Below are 20,371 nucleotides of genomic sequence, written 5' to 3' on the forward strand. Positions count from 1 at the left end.
ATAAGCCATAGCAGCAGAAACACTCCTTTTGCTGGTAAAACTGCATCAACACTAGGGCTTTTGGCAGCATGGCTATGTCTGTTATGGGGTATGATTTTTCACACTCCTAACCAACATAACTATGCTGGCAAAACTTAGTGTAGACCTGGACTTTGCTGTCCTTGCTGTATGGGAAAAGAGGATTTCAGTTTTCTGGGCTGGCAAGCTCAACAAGGAGGTTGTCTGCAACTGTGGGGGCAAACCATTGTTCCTTTCACATCAGTTAGAATTCCTCTGGGTGGCATCCACTGACTCCTGGGTCTCCTTCATAGAACAGTGTATACTTTCCAGGGTTCTCTGCTTGGTATCCCCCAACTGATTCCCTTGTTTACACCTATGACCTCACTCCCATTCCTATTTTTCATTTGTTGTCCAGTGCCGTCAGTTCCATCCTATGTCCTATATTCTTCATGAGTACTACATTTCACTACGATTTTTAAAGGGAACTAGGCTAGTGGAATGCAGAATCAAAATCAGGAATGAATGTGCATTTTTGAGAACCCATGCAATTTTATATATTGTAATCGCTTCCTATACTCCCTCCTTGAAAGCATTTCTATTTTAAAAAAATATAGTACTTTGATTTTGGAAGTACTGTTCCCAGATAAAGACTGTTAAAACTGGAGTTAGTTATAAATGTTAAACAGGTTTAAAATACAGAAACTGTTCTGCCTTCTAAAGTGTTATTCCCTTCCTCTTATTTTTAAACTAGATGCAGCAAATGTTTTGGTGATTGGCACAGAAAACGCTGCAAAAGAATATGATCCTGGTATGATCTTTTTCTTCAGGTAAGTTGCAAACCAAGCCTGCCACATATGATTATATGTGGATGTAGCAAGCTACTTTGTCAGAGTTCAGGGCAAATGCACCTGGATTTCCTCCTCGTAGTCTGGCAAGGGTACCCATTCTATGCTTCAGGCTCCTCAAGCAGTCACCTCACTTGGGTAGAGCCCCACGTCTTTCTACAGTGTGAAAGTCAGACTGCCTTAGCAGACCTGCTTTGCTTCTCCTCAGAGGCTATAAATCTACACACATGCTAATAAGTTTACCAGAGATCATCCTAACTCCAACAGGGGCTCTGGCAGGTGACCAGCCCTCTCATCCCCACCAAGGGGGTTTTCTGTGGTTACAAGTTCATAACAGCTGTTAGTGCAGAACAAGCACCCCATGAATCTGTGAGTTCCTCATTGTTAGGCCTCTGATCTTGCCCTTATGTAACAGGTAATGAGCAGACAAAAGTCCCCTTCTCAGGGTGAAGCTTCAAAAGGCTGAGTTACACAACTGGAGGGGGTACATTTGCATACACCTTCCCCTAGAGATTTCCTGGGAAACCCACATCTTTAAAATTCATTCTTGTCTAGCCCATTGTTTCAAATAGTCCTTTGACGCGAATAACGCTTCCCAGGGTTTATGTTAATCATATCTCCCCCTTTGGACATTGCATATAATCCCCCAATAATGCTACACATTTTTATTTTTAATACAATGAACTTGTAAGATACTGAAACTTAATTCAATAAGTTAAATTTTATTGAATTAAAGTGTGTGCAGCCTATTGCAGAAAATTGCCATATCTGTCACATATTTTATTTTAATTACGGTATGTTAAAAAAAAAATAAGTGTTTCCTTCTGGAGATCCAGGAAACATCATGCAACCACTTAAGTGTTAAGTAATTAAATAATTATGACTTTAAAAGTATATTTGAGTATTTTTTGTATTAAAACTTAAAGCATGATTAACAGCATCTGTTATGGGGACCATATGAAGACTAAGCATTGTAAATTTTCTTGATTCACTTTATGCAAAGGCAATTCCTGACAAGGTGACTGTAGCATTAAAGCACTTTTTAAGTACAAAACAATGTAATCTGACCCTCAAGCCTAATGCATCGTTATGTTCTGTTAACACAGGGAAGGGTCTGTTGTGTTTTGGAATGTGGAAGAGAAAACTGTAAGTAGAAAAAGAAGCTGTATCATTTAAATATCAAAGCTGATTAAGGTGAAATTCTTGTCATTCCTGCAAAGCTGGAGCAGATGGGTTTTGCATAGGTGACCTATGGAGGCGAGGGGAGGATTAAATTCTTCTCCTCAGTGAAGGCAGCCACTTGGGACTGCATCAGACAAGTGTGGATTGTTCTTGTGTAATCTTCACATCCTGCCTGCTTGTATAAGGTGGGCAGGTCTTCCACAGTGCTACCATTAGAAAATAATATCCCAGTTACCGCAAAGTAGAAGCTCTAAGATGCCTTGCAGACCATGCCACCTGGTGCTGAAAGCCAGTCACGTCTCATAAATTAACTGGAGTCAAGCCAGGTCAGTATAGCAGTGTAACAACAAGGAACCTCTAGATGATTATTCAGTATGTGACACCTTTCCCTCTCTTTCAATACTGAACTGCACCCGGATAATATTTTGGGGCACTGTGCTGTTGGATATGTCATCTTAGATCAGAGGTCCCTCATCTCTTGCAATCACTCCAGATCCCATATTCTGGCCATGTACCAACTTAAGCTTCCCCTGCAGCTGGAATTGGGTACAATGGAACTGATTCTTTGTTGCTGTGCACCTTGTACAGTTATTTACACCAGTACAAAGTGGATGTAAAATACTAACGGAGCAGAATGGGAGCATTTTATACCCACTTCTAATTCACTTTTCACTAGTATTTTTTTTTAAACTACACGTGAGTTAGGGCAACAGAGAAGCAGATATAATGTCTGGTGTACACACACTTTTTGTACTGGTATAACTGTCGTTTAGGGGTGTGATTTTTTTTTTTTTTTTTTTTAATTTTTTAAACCAAAATAGTTACACCTGCACAACCCCTAGTATGAAATGCAGTTACACTGGTATAACGGTGCCACATACTAGTGTAGTTTATTTCCCTTCCTCTGCTGGAATAATCTATACTAGTATAAGTGCCTTTATACCAGTATAACTGAAGGGCACCCTCAATACTACACATGGTCCCTGGATGTTGTTGGAAGTTTTGCTTAATTCCTTGGCCTGTCTTTAATTTCCAAGACTGATTTAGCACCTGCCTCCTGATTTCTCTTGAGAAGTCTACAAGGAAGATTTTAGCTAAGCTGTTACATACACTTTAAGTCAATGGGAATCTTTCTGTTGACTTTAGTGGGCTTTGGATCAGACCCCAAATAGACACAAGAAAGCTGCCAGTGAAGTGTAGCCACTTCTGCGATGGAACACAACAGTATACAGCAACGATGCATGACAGCTTAGAAAATGAAGAGAAAAACTGCATCAATTTGTAAACTGAATGGGGGCATTTAGCTAGGCAGACAGGAATTACCAAATAGGAATGGCTGGAAAACGAAGGCTAGCAGCCCTACTTTTTGAGTATAGTTCCATGAGAGTTTAATGATCGTCTCAGCTAGAACTTGGATTTTTGGTCTCATGTAAATGACAGTAGCTTCAGCAAAGAACAAGCCTATGATTTCCTAGCTAAACAAATAGAGACAGTAAAGTTCAGCAGCAAAGTGTCTTGTGGCCCAAGTATTCAGTATTTTCTAAGGGGAAGTTGTGCTGCCTACTGAATCACTGATATTCAAAGTCCTATAGCACTGTGTATTCTCCCCACAGGTCTATACAAATGCTGATCAGGCCTGATCCTGCTTAGCCTACAGGATCTTGTGAGATCACAGCCATAGATATTATGACTGCTATAAAAATGAAAGGTACTTTATCTCAGCAATACAAATCAGTATTTCTCTACCTTTTTAGCAGTAATTCTTGGAATACTTGGCAGACCTTAGACACTTCAGTATGAAATTCAAAATGATATGGCAATATTTCAGAAATTGCAGCCCTCCATAAAAACATATGGCAATGACTTCTTATAGCATCATGTATATTGTCAATAAATATTATGAAAGCAATGAAGAAAGCTAACACCGCAGAGAAAATTATAGTTGCGTGTGGGTACTAACTGATTTTAAATTATCTGTCTCTGGAAACTGCTTTATTAGAAATTGATGAAGCTAAAATTTTGCATTGAAAGCTCCACTATTCTCCTTATTTTGAAGAGATAAGTGTTTAAAACTTGGGTACTGTAGCAGTGAGTATAGTATAAGTGCCTAGATGGCACAATCTTTTGGCCAAATTAGTTTAGAATTTCTGTTCCAAAATGTACAGTGTCAGAAAGTCTTGTACTATGGAAGATTTTCTCAATGAGATGTAAAATGATATTAAAATGGTTACTTTATCCTAATGCAAAAAGGTATTTTCACCACACCTTCAACATATTGCTTTAATTTTATGTATTAAATATTTGAAGACTTACGTGGGGCAATTGTGTAGGATTTGCTAACCATTTTAATAATGTGCAGTTGTCTTTTTCCTAGATGAAGAAAATAATGCAAGTGCTGGAGCGCCATGAAATTCAGCCTTATGAAGTTGCACTGGTTCATTGGGAGAATGAAGAAATTAACTATAGGAGAGGAGAGTAAGCATTTTTATGCATCCTTTACCAAAAACATTCCTTTCCTACCTCTCCTCCAAAGGAGTAAGATAAGTGTTTTGAGGGGTAAATAGTATGGCCCACAAACACTAAAGCCATCGGTCTTAATGGAGTATGCATTAATGTTTTGGTTTTTTTTAAATATGTCTTTGCAGCATTACTTGTGATTTTGATTTTATTTACTGATCATACTAAAGTATTAGAGTGAACTCCATGGCTTCACAATTGTAAGTGCTCTACAGCATTCTCAAATGGAAAAACTCACACCTTATTAGGGCCGATATAAAGGAAAGGTGCACATTGAGACAGCTCTGATACAGAATGGTCATCACAAGGAGTATCTTGCCTTCTTAAATATATTGAAATACACTGAAAACATAAGTTTCTAATAGGGGTAAAACTGGCATATCATGGAAGAAGACGTGTGACCTTCCTTGACTTTGTTACTTGTTAAATCGTATCTTGAGATCATGATGAGCTGAAGTTCTTGTTCAGAAAGATTTTTCATTGCAAATCATTGCTGTTTCATAGAATACATTGTGTTTAGTCTTTTGTAGTACAATGCTGCTACATAAGATGGCCATTTTCATAGCCAATGGAAAACTGAATGTGTTGTAAATTATGGAATCTGTAACTGTTGAATTGTTCCATTGTTTTTAGCTTCTCCTTCACAGGCATTTGTACTTTAAATTTCAGGATGCTTCCCAGATTCTCAGGTGGGACTTTATGCAAGGCACCTTGAAACTTGCAGGACTCATGACTTCTACTTTGCTGCTGACACACAGAAGAGAGCTGTTGGGGGGGGAGTATCACAATTCAAGAAGGGAAAGGAGTGGAAATAGAGTGACAGAACAGAATAGGAGAGACAAAAACAAGAACAATGAAGTAGAAAGAGAAAGCACAAGAGGGGAGGAGGAGTGAGTGGGAAAGAGAAGTCCATAGTCCTGCTGTTTCTCTGAATTTTCTCAGTAGTGCTGCAGTTGTTGTAGAAGATACTAATATTAGGTTTTTGCAGAGGAGTTGCTGGTGTAGAGGTTGAAGAAAGGGCTCTAGATGGGTTTTCTCTCACTTTAATCGTGACTGAGAGCAAAATGCAAGGAAGTGAGATGGAGCAGTCATATACATTGCTCCATGTTTTTAAATTTTAAAAAGGTGCATGAGGAATTTCCTTGTGTAAAGGATTCTACCCTGACTATTCGTTTTTAGAGGTGACTTAGTCAATGAAGATGTCTCAATCCTGTTTTTACAGAGACCAGTCAAAGCTCCACAGAGGAGAAATCTTGTTAAATTCTGACCTGGATATTGATGAAGTAATTCTGCAGAAATTTGCCTTTTCAAATGCTCTTTGCCTTTCTGGTAAGCTAATACTTTATGTAGTGTCCAATTTTACCTAAGATTGTGAAATGCCATCACAAATTTGGACATATACAATAACAGGGATGGAGGGAGAAGATGACCTTAAGCAAACTTTATATATGTATCAAATGGTGAATGTCTGTCTGTTTTCCCTGTTGGGTATCCGGTGTTGTTAAATGGGTTACTCTCATTCATGAAAGTGAGGTATGCACATAAGTTGCCAGAGGCTGAATGGGAGGATTACTCTCATAGTTTTTAACATGTGTTTTGTAAATTGGAGCCCTACTTCAATCACAGGTAAATCTTTTAAAACAACATGCTTGAGGAAACATACCTTTTTTTTTCAATTTACATCTCTTCCCTTCCCCAACCCTAAATACTCTACTAATATTAGATAAACTAGAAGATAGCAGCAGTTTGTGCTTGAAGCACATAGAGTATGCCTGCATTGCCACTCCCTATGCATGCTGAACATCTTCTGTAAATAAACAGAAGACTTCTTTATCCAGTTCTGTCTGTTCTACACCTTTTATGAACACCAACTTCACCAAAAACAGAAGGAAATTTACTTCATTAAAATATATATTTACACGAACACTGCAGAAACATTGTTCTGACTCTCTGTGTTTGCAGAGCAATGTCAGGCAACTCCCAGATTAGTTATTCTAACACAAGCCTGGAACAGCTACAAGTGATAATGTATATTTATAGACTTAAAACTAATGAGCGAGTGATATTTATTTGAATGGCTGGTTATTTAGAGCATTCAAGTCATAAAAAGTCAACTGCAGTTTAATGGAATCTTGAAACATTGGCAGATAGGCACTGTGTTTTATGGTTACTTGAATTCTGAGACAACACATGAGATGTAAGGTCCTATTTTGTTAATTTTTTGTTGCAGTAAAACTGGCCATTTGGGAATCATCCTTGGATAATTTTGTGGAATCTATCCAGTCAATTCCTGAGGTGAAATTTCTGTTTACTTGTTTTGTTTTGTTTTAATTCTTTGTAAAGAATTAATTTTATCAGGAAAAAGATATTGGGAAAGCATTTGAATGGCTAGCCTGTCTCTTTAAAAACAATGTATTCACTTTTTTTTAAGCATCTCAAAAGAAGAAATTAAGAAAGCTCAGTAGTTACAGGATAAGAGAGAAAGTTCTATCATAAGTTAGAAACTAAATAGAGACAAAACAGAATAAAAGGGAATAAGTGGTCCATTTTCAGCCTGGCAAAAATTTAACAAGGGGTGTTCCAAGGGTCTATGTTAGGAGTGGGGGTGTTTAATATATTGATCAATGATCTAGAAAAAGGTTGACCAGTTGGATGTGACACAGCAGGTTACCAAATTATTTAGGTAAATCAAGACTATAGAAGACTAAGGATTCCCAGAGCGACCTAACAATGCAAGGTAAATGGGCAGTAGAGTAGCAGATGAAATTCAGTGTTGATAAATGTGCAGTACTGCACTTTAGAAGGAATAGTTTGAACAACTGGTACAATGCTCAGGGTGTAGGACTCATGATTTTTTTTTACCGAGTTTAAATAAAATAAGCATTTATGGAATGTCTTTGGCTAACGATTTATCACTAACTTCTCTGCAGATATTAAAATCAAGAAAAAAAGTGAAACTCTCTCATGCTGATGTAATGCAGAAAATTGGGGAACTCTTTGCCTTACGGTAAACTTTTTTTTTAAGGGCTCACACCCTATCATTTCAAAAAGTATATTAATACATTCTTAGAGTCCAACGCCAGAAAGAAAGAACCTCTGTGACCCATGATTAAAAGATTGGCAAACATTCCTTCTAGTGATAATTTCAAGGAGCCCAATTTATTTACTTTAATGAAGAGAAGGCTAAGGGAGAATTTGAACCCAATTTATAAGTGTCTACATGGGGGACAAACATTCGATAATGGGCTCTTCAATCTAGCAGAGAAAAGTATAACACAATCCAGTGGCTGGAAGTTGAAGCTAGACAAATTCAGACTGGAAATAAGGCGTACTTTTTGAACAGTGCGGCTAATTAGCCATTGGTACAGTTTAGCAAGGGTTGTGGTGGATTCTCCATCACTGGCCATTTTTAAGTCAAGATCTGAGGAGTTTTACTGTGATAAAAATGATTCCTTTGTTGTGACCCTCTCACAAATCACATAAGTGTGATTGTAATACACATTACTATATATGTCCCATACAACTTAAATTCAGTAAGTTAACAGGTGGAAGGGGAAACAAGGACTGTGAAGACACACAGCTATGATATGAACACTACCTGCTAAGGCTCTGGATTTCGTATCCACACCTAGAGGAGCCTATTGCCAGTGGGCTGGAGGAAGTTATTGTTAGTTATCCTGATAACCAGCATTCAATATCTGTTTTGTGCTGGAGGTGGAAGATATTACAAGGTAACTTTGATGCTGTTGTGACAAAAGGCCTGGGATGGGAAGGTGCTTCCCACTCAAGTCTATTCCTGTAGGTGCTCAGCCCTCAGGCCTAAGCATTCTGTCACAATAAGTTTGTTTATTTCAAAACCATCTGTCTATACTGATATTGCTGTATAGCAAAAAGTGACTCATTCATGAGGGTCTAGTGACTTTCAGTATTCTCAGAACAACCAATTTAAGCAATTCTTACTTTTAGTATTAGTCTCCTGTCCCCGGATTTGTATTTTCTATAGGGAATAAGGGGAAATACTTCATACAGTTACAGTTGATGTTTTTAAAATAAACACTGTAGAAATTGGTAGGAAACTGAATAAACTTTAATCATTGCTTTGAAATAGTACTATAAATATTTGAACCTTTAATTGCCAAAAGAACTTTGAACTACCATAACCATCCCTCTTTAGGCACTGTATAAATCTGAGTTCAGACCTGCTGATAACTCCTGACTTCTACTGGGACAGAGAAAACCTTGAAGAGCTTTATGACAAAACCTGTCAGTTTCTCAGCATTAATCGCAGAGTTAAGGTAAGTTTTTTGCAATTAGGAAGTTCTCCTTCACCCATAACAAGTCTTTGTAACTACATGAGAACATAAGAATGGCCATACTGGGTCAGACCAAAGGTCCATCTAGCCCAGTATCCTGTCTTCCGACAGTGGCCAATGCCAGGTTCCCCAGAGGGAATGAACAGAACAGGTAATCATCAAGTGATCCATCCCCTGTTGCCCATTCCTAGCTTCTGGCAAACAGAAGCTAGGGACACAATCCCTGCCCATCCTGGCTAATAGCCATTGATGGACCCATCCTCCATGAATTTATCTAGTTCTTTTTTGAACCCACTTATAGTCTTGGCCTTCACAACATCCTCTGGCAAAGAGTTCCACAGGTTGACTGTGCGTTGTGTGAAGAAATATTTCCTTTTGTTTGTTTTAAACCTGCTGCCTATTAATTTCATTTGGTGACCCCCTAGTTCGTGTGTTATGAGAAGGAGTAAATAACTCTTCCTTATTTACTTTCTCCACACCAGTCATGATTTTATAGATTTCTATCATATCCCCCCTTAGTTGTCTCTTTTCCAAGCTCAAAAGTCCCAGTCTTATTACTCGCTCCTCATACGGAAGTCATTCCATACCCCAATCATTTTTGTTGCCCTTTTCTGAACCTTTTCCAATTCCAATATATATTTTTTTTGAGATGGGGTGACCACATCTGCATGCAGTATTCAAGATTTGGGTGTACCATGGATTTATATAGAGGCAATATGATATTTTCTGTCTTATTATCTATCCCTTTCTTAATGATGCCCAACATTCGGTTCACTTTTTTAACTGTCGCTGCACATTGGGTGGATGTTTTCAGAGAACTATCCACAATGATTTCAAGATCTCTTTCTTGAGTGATAACAGCTAATTTAGACCCCATCATTTTATATGGATAGTTGGGATTATGTTTTCCAATGTGCATTACTTTGCATTTATCAACATTGAATTTCATCTGCCATTTTGTTGCCTAGTCACCCAGTTTTGAGAGATTCTTTTGTAGCTCTTCGCAGTCTGCTTGGGACTTGACTATCTTGAGTAGTTTTGTATCATCTGCAAATTTTGCCACCTCACAGTTTACCCCTTTTTTCAGATCATTTATGAATATGTTGAACAGGACTGGTCCCAGTACAGACATTTGGGCGACACCACTATTTACCTCTCTCCATTCTGAAAACTGACAGTTTATTCCTACCCTTTGTTTCCTATCTTTTAACCAGTTACCAATCCATTAGAGGACCTTCCCTCTTATCCCATGACAGACTCTGGTTAGTCTTCTGCTGAGCAAGACTACTCCATGAGTTGCTATAAATTTGACTCTGTCCAGTGAAGCAGAGATTGAGAGAGTGACCTGGATTTTTTAATTGTTTTAAACTATTAATTAATAAAAGTTCAGTATTATTTACTGCAAAAAGATATTTTGTACAAAATAATAGGGGCCTGTAAGTTGCATCCTCTTCTATAAGCTTTTTATTTGCATTTTTTCTGTGGCGAATTCATGATACTTCCCCATTTTTGGCCATGACAAACAGCTAACCTTTATCATTCCGGCTTACGTGTAAAGAGTATTTTTTCCAAGCCTTTAAATAAAGTTTAAATTTTAACAGGAAGAGCTTTTCTTTTGTTCTAAAATACCAAACAATATGTAAAGAAGCAAATTAATTTTTTTCTTCTGCTTTGGGGTTTTTTTATCAAGTAAAAGTGTTTTAAAGAAACAGAGGAGTTAAAAGGCCAATGAGGTGTGAAGCAATCTTTTTAGCTAAGCCAAACAAGGTTCCTGTGACACCTTAATCGATTGATAGAATGAGCTGTAATAAAATGAACATGCTGCTTAGGCCTTGTCTATACTACAGAGTTTTGTCGACACAAGTTATGCTGACGATCGAAAACCGGTATAATTACATTGCTTGTGCATGTTCACACAATGCTCCTTCGGTCGGCAGAGCACGTCCATAGTTGGTGCACTGTGGGTAGCTATCCCACTGTGCAACTTGTCACCTTCTTCAGCTACGAGTTGAGGGCTCAATGTCTCGTGATGCAGTTTTTTTCCATTCCATCATTCCATGGGCTTCCGAATGCAATTTGAGGCATTTTTCCAAGGCCCCAGTTTACTGTGTGCCTGCTATCTCTGTCTCAAAGGATGGATCCTGCACTGCTCTCTACTGTTGTGGTCACTGTTATGAACACATTGCTGCTGATCATTCAGTATATCATGAACAGGAATCAGAGGTGCCTGACCTGCTGTGTGCCATGGAAAGAAGCAACATCAGATTACTTTTGGCATTCACAGAGCAGCTGCAAACGGTGGACCGTTGCTTTTGGGCTCGGGAAACAAGCACTGAGTGTTAGGATCACATCGTTATGCAGGTCTGGGATGACAAGCAGTGGCTGCAGAACTTTCGGATGTGGAAAGCAACCTACAAGGACACCAAAATGAGAGCTGCCCTCTCGGTGGAGAAGTGCGTGGCAATTGCTGTGTGGAAGCTGGTAACTCCAGACTGCTACCAGATGGTCACGAATCAGTTTGAAGTCGGTAAGTCCACCGTTAGGGTTGCAGTAATGCAAGCGTGCAGGGCCATTAATCGCATCCTGCTACAAAGGACTGTGACTCTTGGGAATGTGCGTGAAATAGTGGTTACTTTGCGGCAATGGGATTCCCTAACTGCGGCGGGACATGTTGTGATGGAGTACATCAGTAGAAGGGGGACTTCTCTATGATATTGCAGGAGCTTGTGGATCACCGTGGGCGTTTCACTGACATCAACATGGGGTGATCTGAGACGGTGCATGACGCACACATCTTCAGAAACACTAGCCTGTACAGAAAGCTGCAAGCAGAGACTTTCTTTCCAGACCAGAAGATTCCAGTGGGGGATGTTGGAATGCCCATAGTGATCCTGGGAGACCCAGCGTACCTCTTACTCGCATGGCTCACGAAGCCTTACCCCAGAAACCTGGACAGCAGCAAGGAGCACTTCAACAATAGGCTGAGCAGGTGCAGAATGACCGTAGAATGTGCCTTTGGCAGATTAAAAGCATGCTGGTGCTGTCTTTTTGGCAGGTTAGACCTCAATGAGGAACCAGAAGTCAACTACTGTTGATCTCAGTGGAAGTTACAGGCTCTTAATCCCAATCATTGACGGTCACAGAAGGGGAAAAAAACCATGAATGAGATACAACAGAAAATTAAACCAGAGCCTTTTAATATTAGAAGTCTCTGAATTCTTGGGATACTTAAAGTACCTTCCATTTGAGGGACCTTGTTTCCCGAACAGCATTGGTTGTGACATAAAAGGAGTTTTAGTGGACACCAAAGGGTAAGAATGGTGTTGAGTCCTGTGAAGAAGAGCTGGGTATCTTTTCTCAACCCCAAACTGTATTACACAGCTACTTAAGTAAAAAGACAGTGACAAAGTCAAGACAGGTTTCACTGTGTGAATACTGAATAGGCTAGATGCATACATTGTGGGTGATAGGGAAACTCTGAAGGTACAGAAGTCCCCTTCCTCCAAAATTGTTTTGGAAGGCAACACCTCACCTTGCTCCAGTAAATTGCTCAGTTCACTGTTCTCAGTACTGCCCTGAACTGCATCAGCAGGCGGACTAACCCAAAGATGTGTCACAGACATTGCCTTATTGCTTACTTAATCTTTGACCTATTAATCTGTTTAAAAGTTTCTGGCTATGATGGACCTGATAGTATTGGGGATGGTGGGGAGCTAAAGGAAGTTATACTTACCTAATGGTGGGATGTTGAGAGTCTTAAATCATTAGTGTTTGTAAAGCACTCCGAGGACTTTGGATGAAAGGTGCTATAAAAGCATCAAGTGGGTCGAGCTCATTCTAAGAGAGCGCAAGCTACATCAATAGTGTTCCTCAGTGATGTCTCAATATTGGACATTTGCAAGGCCAACATGGTCATCAATACATATGTTTTCGAACCATTCTGCCATTACCACATCATCCAAAGCAGATGCAAATGTTAGTGGGCCAGTTCTGCAGTCTTTGTTTAGGTCGGGGTGCCCAACCTATGGCCCAAGGCCATACATGGTCCACTAGAGCATTTCATAAGGCCCACGGCCTGCTTCAACACAATATACTAATGGCCGATTCATTACTGGGTTTTTTTCCTGTTTACTATAATTCATCTGATAAACGTTTTATGCACAGATTTCTTTGTTTTTTAAATAGACAATACTGTACATAGGTTGTTTCTATCTAAATAAATACGAAACAAGCTGAAAAAATATAAATCAATACAGGTGCCTTTAGATCTTATTAAAATATATAGAATCTATTTGGCCACACAAGATAGTGCTTAGGTTTATGTAGCACTCCTGTGTGATAAGATTGGGCAGCACTGGTTTAGATAAACTGAACCCCACCTCCTGAGGTGGGTACTGCTTGAGTCACATAAGTTGAATACACAGCTGCATCTTCTTGAAGAAGAAGAAACGGTTACTTACTGTAAATGGTTCCTCGAGATGTGATGCAGACATGTATTCCACAATCCCCCACCCCATCCCTTCTGTATCAGAGTCTAGTCTCTGGGCATTCAGGTGTGAATGAACTGAGAAGGTCGAGGTGGCATTGCCTCATATAGCCAAGGGAGGGGCTGTGGGCACGAGGTACCAGTGCTGCCTCCTGTGGGTAACACTAGGCAAAATTCTTTGGCCTTGGTACACTGGGTGTACAGTCACTTAAGTGGAATACACATCTGCATCACATCTTGAAGACACTCAGTTACACTAAGTAACCGTTCCTCATTTTCTGTATAAACCAGGGAGATGTTAACAAAAGTGCTTCAGCTAATCACTTGTCACAGTGTCATTTGGGGCAAGTGGCAGTCTCTGAAGGTAGTAAGAGCTCAAACCAATTGGGCTTTTTGAGTTCAAAACAACTTCTTACATTTCACCTGGAATCCAATTGTAGGACATTGGTGGCTGTGTGGCATTTTCCTGGGTTCAGTGCTAGTCATATAAAACAGGCTTTGCCTTTTTAAAAGTTAATACCCTGTTTCCCCGAAAATAAGACAGTGTCTTATATTAATTTTTGCTCCCAAAGATGCGCTAGGTCTTATTTTCAGGGGAGGTCTTATTTTTCCTGGAGCTTCGGGGCCTTATATTCCGGGGTGGCCTTATTAGCGGGGAGGTCTTATTTTCGGGGGATGCCTTATATTACAGCGAGAGGCAAAACTGGAAGTAGGTCTTATTTTCGGGGGATGTCTTACTTTCGGGGAAACACGGTATGAATACTTATAAAATCACAGTTTGTTTGTTTTTTAAATTCCAACTGTTTATCTTACCACTATTACAATGTGCTCGATGGATTTACATCACACAGATTCAGAGGTCCTGAGCATTCAGTTTTTCCAGTAACTCAAAATGCCTATTCAATACTTAGTTGAAGCACTGAGAGAAACCACCCCTTCAATTTGGTTGAAGGGTAAGGATGATTTTTTTTTTTTAATGGACAGTCTATTGGGTACCCACATGAGTTGTGCTTCCTTACTTAATTTCTTGCATTTTTAGGGGTTTAGACTACATAGATGACCTATTAATTTTATTCATCTTGGCTCCTATGAACGTGTATTTTTACTGGACATTATTCATCCTTATGATGAATTGACAGACTAGCTTCAAGGTGTTTTCATTAAAAACCTTGCTACTGTGTTTGTGTGGTGTACCACAAGGGGCTGTGCTGTACACTTTTGCACAGTGAAAAATCTGTATCAGCCTGGAAACCAAACAGTCATGTTTAAGTTAGATAATTTCTGTGTTTGGTTAGCTTTCCTTAATGATTTCATAGAATTTGTTTAACTCAGGCTTTCTGCAAATGCAGACTCTTCAACAGAAAACACATGTTTTTGCTGCAGGTAATGAATGAGAAACTTCAGCACTGCATGGAGCTGACGGACCTGATGCGAAATCACCTGAATGAAAAACGTGCGCTGCGCTTGGAATGGATGATAGTCATACTCATCACTATAGAGGTTAGTTTGGTGTTCAGTTGCCACGCTTTTAATCATCACTCTGCAGAAGAAAATTAAATAATGAAAATATTATGATGCAGTAGTCACCCATAGGGGAGGGATAGCTCAGTGGTTTGAGCATTGGCCTGCTAAACCCAGGTTGTGAGCTCAGTCCTTGAGGGGGCCACTTAGGGATCTAGGGCAAAATCAGTACTTGTTTCTGCTAGTGAAGGCAGGGGGCTGGACTCGATAACCTTTCAAGGTCCCTTCCAGTTCTAGGAGATGGGATATCTCCATTAATTTATTATTTATTTATTTATTTATGCAGGTGTAAGCAGCTGTATATTTTACATGGCATGATTTGAAATATCCTGGAATAGTTTATGCTTATGTAGCCTGTAGGAATAAGTCTTCAGTTTTGGTTATTTCATGTATCATCACTGAGCCTTTTCTTTTGGTTTGCAGCTATCTATAGTCCGTCTTTTCAGATTATTTCATTTACCCTTTACCTTTTTTTTAGTATTAAAGAGAACTTGTACTATGCAACTCCTTATTAATACTTGTATTCATTACTGTGCAGGTCATGTTTGAACTTGCCCGAGTAGTTTTCTGACCATGGCAGAAGCTAAGAACATCTGAGAAAAGTATGACAGGACCATATTCACAACAGAAAAAAGTTCCTTGCTCCCACCTCTTTATTTTCTGTACACTTCTTGAAAATGCTGTCTTACTAAATAAATGTATTTATGTATAAATGTACGTCTGTTCAAATAAACTGTGAACTTAGTGAATAAATTGTAAGTTAGGTTCAGCACTACTAGACAACTGATCATTTGATATAACACTAATCTATAGAATTTAGGCATTTTAAGTGAAGTTTCTGCAGTGAGTAGGAAATGCTGTGTGTCAATAAATGCCTCCAATGTGACATTAGTTTTGTCTCAGCCATCATGGAGGGGACTCACTCAGCCTGCTCTGGTCCATGGATACCAAAGTCCTCGCTGTTGCCCCTGCTTCCTCTCCCCCCCACTCCCCCTGTACTGAAGTGTTTGCTGCCTGCTCCCTTTGAGCACTGAAAAGATACTGATACACCTACCCCTCCTTTTCCATTTTTGGTGAAAGCTTTCTTCCTTTCACATTTTGTTGCTTTAAATGTCTAGGAGAAGGCCATTCACCTTCTGGATGTTCAATCTGTCAGACCCCAAGAACTCACAACTGCAACAACTTCTGCTTAAGGAAGCCCTTGAGGCTAGACCCTTTGGATCCATTCAGACTTTGCTTCAAAGGTCTAAAGAGTCAGTCTCAGCCCCAGTGGTCTCTGTCAGTTCCGAAGGGATCCAAGCAGCTGCAGCCCCAATCAGGGCCAGACTTGGTTCCTGCAGCTCCCACAGTCAAGCCCCTGAACAATACAAGGCTGAACCAAGAGGCGTGTGGTTGAATCCCAATGCTCCGGTTCTGGCAGAAAGGTCGATGAACAGTTCGGCCACCCTTGCCAGTACCAAACCTCGTACCTCACAGCAATCTGATCCTGACGTAACCCCTGCAGCTGCAGGACATGGGTCAGTTCCAACTGCCACTTCCAGATCTTGGAAGATGGATTTAAACAATGCCTTTGAACTAGAGCTGTCAACGCCTTTGGTTTCAGATGCTGTGGCACTGAGGAAAAAGCACAGGAGCAAGACAGCCAACGTTAGCAGTGCTGGTTCCTGTGCATCAGAGCTATCAGATCCATACAATTCTGACGGAGTTGTAGTTGCAAAGTGGAGATATGTTTCACCCCCAGCTTCAGTAATGAAAAAGATGAGCCCACTTATCATTGGATCCGATGATGTCCAAATCTTCAGATCTGCTGTCATTTCCTGATCCAGTTTCTGTATCAGTCTGGTTACCTCCTCGGTTCCAGAAAGTTGTTACTGTGGCAAGCAGTCCAAGTCCACCTTTCAGCTCTGGTCCATGCTTTGGATCCAGGTTTGAAGCACACAGCGCCTAAAGCAGGGGTTCTCAAACTGGGGGTCGGGACCCCTCAGGGGGTCACAAGGTTATTACCTGGGGGGTCGCAAGCTGTCAGCCTCCACCCCAAACCCCGCTTTGCCTCCAGCATTTATAATGGTGTTAAATATATTAAAAAGTGTTTTTAATTTATTAGGGGGTCGCACTCAGACACTAACTATGTGAAAGGGGTCACCAGTACAAAAATTTGAGAACCACTGGGGCATGTAGCCTCCGTTTCAGGATAGTCGTCTTCATCTCCTGTTAGTAAGATGAGACCACATCCTGTTGCTGGATCTTCCCTGGAACACTTTCTGATTCCTAGGATCCATACAGACTCTTCACACTGAGCTGGTTCTCCAGTCCCCTCTCTGGATCCATTTCTATGCTCAGTACACTCTCCAGACCTGGATCTCTCCAGGAGGAGGACAGAGGAAGAATACAAAGAACTGGAGCGAGGTTCGGACCATTCTTTGGGCCACCCCTGTCGGGATGGTCCTGACTCCCAGTTGTTGGGGAGACTGGCAGTCCTGGGGCCTTATCGGGGGCCACCTCAGGATCTCTTCACTTATCCTCCACATGGATGGAGAGGTGATGTTTTATCTGAAAAGCCAAAAGCACAAAGATCCTCAGATCTGACTCCCAGATCCATTGATGCTACAATGATACCTCTTTATGAGGATGATGAAATAGAGTGAACGCTTGTCTTTCAACAGGAGCATTTAGAGCAGGGGTTCTCCCAAGAAAATTTTTGGTGGCCTCAGAGTGCAGCCACCAACTATTGCTGGTGGCTGCTCTGACAATTTTTCCTAAAATACTAAATTACCTTTAGGAAAAACAAATAAATATGCACATATACATGTCCACATCATTGTAATTTATTTATGTAGGGTTTTTTTGCAGACTCAATAATAAAAATATGTTGTTTTCTCTGTTCTTTACTGGACCCAAACAGAATAGAAACAAATAATGTGTTTTGCATGTTCTTGTTTCTTTTGCTTTTTTTGGTTGCTTATTTTTTTAAGACTTGCTAGCCAGTTAGGCTGTGGCCACCCGAAAAGCCTCCGGTGGCCACATGTGAGAAATGCTGATTTAGAAACTAACCTTGAGCCTGACCTATCACCAAATTAACATGCAGTGGCTTCAGCCTCCTCTCGTGGGGATGCTATGTAGTTCCACAATTTGATGGATCACGTGGTGTCCATTTTGAATCTCCCTTCGGTACTGGTGGAAGAGACTTCCCACCTGCTATTTGATATCCTCAATTCAGGATAGAATGTCACTCCCCATCCTCAATGGGTTGTTACAGCCAGCCAGCCAAATCCGTGTGGTCCAATCCCACCTCCTGTCCATCTATCTGTAAGAAGGCAAATTATACCAGATACTCTCTGAAGGGTTCTCTTATTTCAATACCCACCCTGCGCCCAATTCATTGGGGGTGACTGCTGCCAGCAACAGGGCAGGGTTTGAACAATCACACTCCATCCCAAATGATAAAGGGGGAAAGATTGACTCATTAGGGAGAAAGGCATTCTCCTCTTCCTCCTCATCCCTTGGTATCAGGGTGGCAAACTATCAGGCAGATATGGCCTATTACCAATTCCATCTATGGGGGAAAGTGTTGCTTTTTTTCCCAGGAATTGCCTAATGACAGAAGGTTGGCAAATGCCGTCTTATTGGAGGGTCAGATTGTGACCAAACATGCCCTCAGGGCCTTCTTCAATGCTTCAGACTCTGCCGCTAGAGCATTGGTGTTGGCTGTGACCTTCAAGAGGCATGCCTGGCTTAGATCCTTCTCCTCAAGCTATGGACATTAGAATGTAAGATGGAGGATCTCTCTTTTGAAGGGGAGGGTTTTTTTCAGTGAAAAGACTGACAACTTATTAGAAAAACTAAAGGACACAAGATTGACAGCTCAGTCTCTGGGATTGAGTCTATCTACTCAAAGAAGGCCCTTCACTCTCTTTTTCCGATACTAGATGCAGATCTACCCCCAATCTTTGGTGGTTCTACTTTTTGTCATATCAAAAATGCCAACACCACCAATAGTCTGTAGTCTCTCAGAGCCATTGTAGAAAGAGGCCTTTCAAACAAGTTTCCAAATCCAAACAGCTCACTTCCTCGTCAGTTCCTTCACCCCAGAAAATTAAGCCTCGGTTTTGACAAGCTGTTCAAGAGTCAGGAACCAACCAGAACTTTTCTGCCTCTGCGTTTGGACTCTTCTCATGAGGCAATTCTTCTCCCAGAAGTGGAGAAGTTGCTTCTGATAGGAGCAGTCAAAGTGCTTCCTGCTTACCTCAGAGGTTTTACTCCTGATATTTTCTGGTAAAAAGGAAGGGTTGGGGTAGTGGGCATTTTGGCTGATGCTACACATGAGGGAATTTAACAAGTACATCCAGAAGTTTTGGTTCTGTACACTGCTCTGGCCTCCATAATCCCTTTGTTGTCGGTCCTGGATTGGTTCACGACAATCTAAAGGATGTGTATTTCCATATCCCAATTTGCCAAAATCATCAAAAGTAACTTTGATTCATGGTGGCTGAGCACCATTTCTAATACCAGGTGCTCCCCTTTGGCCTTTCCCCAGCACCCAGGGTATTTACAAAATGCCTCTCTGTGGTAGTGATGTATCTGCAGAATCAAGGTATTTTTGTTTACAATTATTTGGATGATTGGCTGCTGCAGGCCACTGTACGCAAGGACCCATTGAGCTACATGGTCACCACGATCAATCTTTTCTCAGACCTAGCCTTTTTTCTCAACCTTCCAAAGTCAATCAAAAGGATTCCTTTTATAGGCACCATATTGAACTCAGTAAAAGGGAGAGCTTTTCTGCCAGAGGAGAGATTTCTCAAAGTGAGGCAATGTCTATTAAAGACTCAAAGTTGCCCTACACTGAGGGTAAGAGTCGTCTTGTGGATCTCATGGGGTACATGGCAGCCACTACCTATGTGACTGCCCAGCTAACCATGAGACTTGTGCAGCAATGGATGGCCCAGCATGTCTACGCTCCAGGCTGTGACAGTCTTCAGTTATTGATCACCATGTCTCAGAACGTTATAGTCTCGCTACACTAGTGGTCAAGCAGGAAGAACATGCAATTTGGCTCAGCAGAGACAGCGCCTAGATGCACAGGTGGTCCCTGAAAGATCAGTTGGATCAGACCATATTTTCCAGATGGGGTTGACCAACTGTTGACTGTTCACAATGAAGTTCAACAGAAAGTGTCATTGTTTATCTTCCAGAGCAGCCTTGGACAGTCTATCTCTAGCAGATGCTTTCCTGCTGCAATGGGGAAAGAGTCTGATGTACATCTTTCCTCCTTTTCCCTTGAGACAGAAGGTGATCAGGAAGATACATCAGGGCAGGGCAAGGATGATATTCATTGCTCTGCTGTGGCCACGTCAACAGTGGCTTACTGATATCAAGCTATCCAGCAGTGTCTTTATGCTCCTCCTCTCTCTCTCTCTCCATCTCTCGTGTCCCAGGAGGGGGGACTCTTCCTCACCTGATGGCATGAGCAACCAGACTTTGACTCTGCACTTGAGTAGTCATCTGTC

The 20,371-nt window shown here is 40.8% G+C and overlaps 1 protein-coding gene across 5 annotated transcripts in view; it reads left to right on the forward strand.

The window, feature by feature from the left end:
* RMND1 (required for meiotic nuclear division 1 homolog) overlaps positions 1 to 15,750 on the forward strand; it is a 39,033-nt gene extending 23,283 nt beyond the window's left edge. For 4 of the 5 annotated variants that reach the window (XM_029911066.1, XM_029911062.1, XM_029911064.1 and 1 more), the window contains exons 4-11: positions 752 to 827; positions 1,952 to 1,991; positions 4,402 to 4,502; positions 5,767 to 5,873; positions 6,775 to 6,839; positions 7,475 to 7,551; positions 8,719 to 8,839; positions 14,727 to 14,954. In XM_029911066.1, the coding sequence (XP_029766926.1) occupies positions 752 to 827; positions 1,952 to 1,991; positions 4,402 to 4,502; positions 5,767 to 5,873; positions 6,775 to 6,839; positions 7,475 to 7,551; positions 8,719 to 8,839; positions 14,727 to 14,900 (761 nt within the window). In that variant the 3' untranslated portion in view covers positions 14,901 to 14,954. Of the gene's footprint in view, positions 1 to 751; positions 828 to 1,951; positions 1,992 to 4,401; positions 4,503 to 5,766; positions 5,874 to 6,774; positions 6,840 to 7,474; positions 7,552 to 8,718; positions 8,840 to 14,726; positions 14,955 to 15,402 lie in introns of those variants that run through there. The other variant, XM_029911065.1, reaches the window with a different exon arrangement.
* Positions 15,751 to 20,371: the final 4,621 nt, after the last annotated feature.

The sequence above is a fragment of the Terrapene carolina genome, unplaced genomic scaffold (assembly GCF_002925995.2).
Source record: "Terrapene carolina triunguis isolate 2854851 unplaced genomic scaffold, T_m_triunguis-2.0 Scaffold85, whole genome shotgun sequence".
In the NCBI taxonomy this organism is placed as follows: domain Eukaryota; kingdom Metazoa; phylum Chordata; order Testudines; family Emydidae; genus Terrapene; species Terrapene triunguis.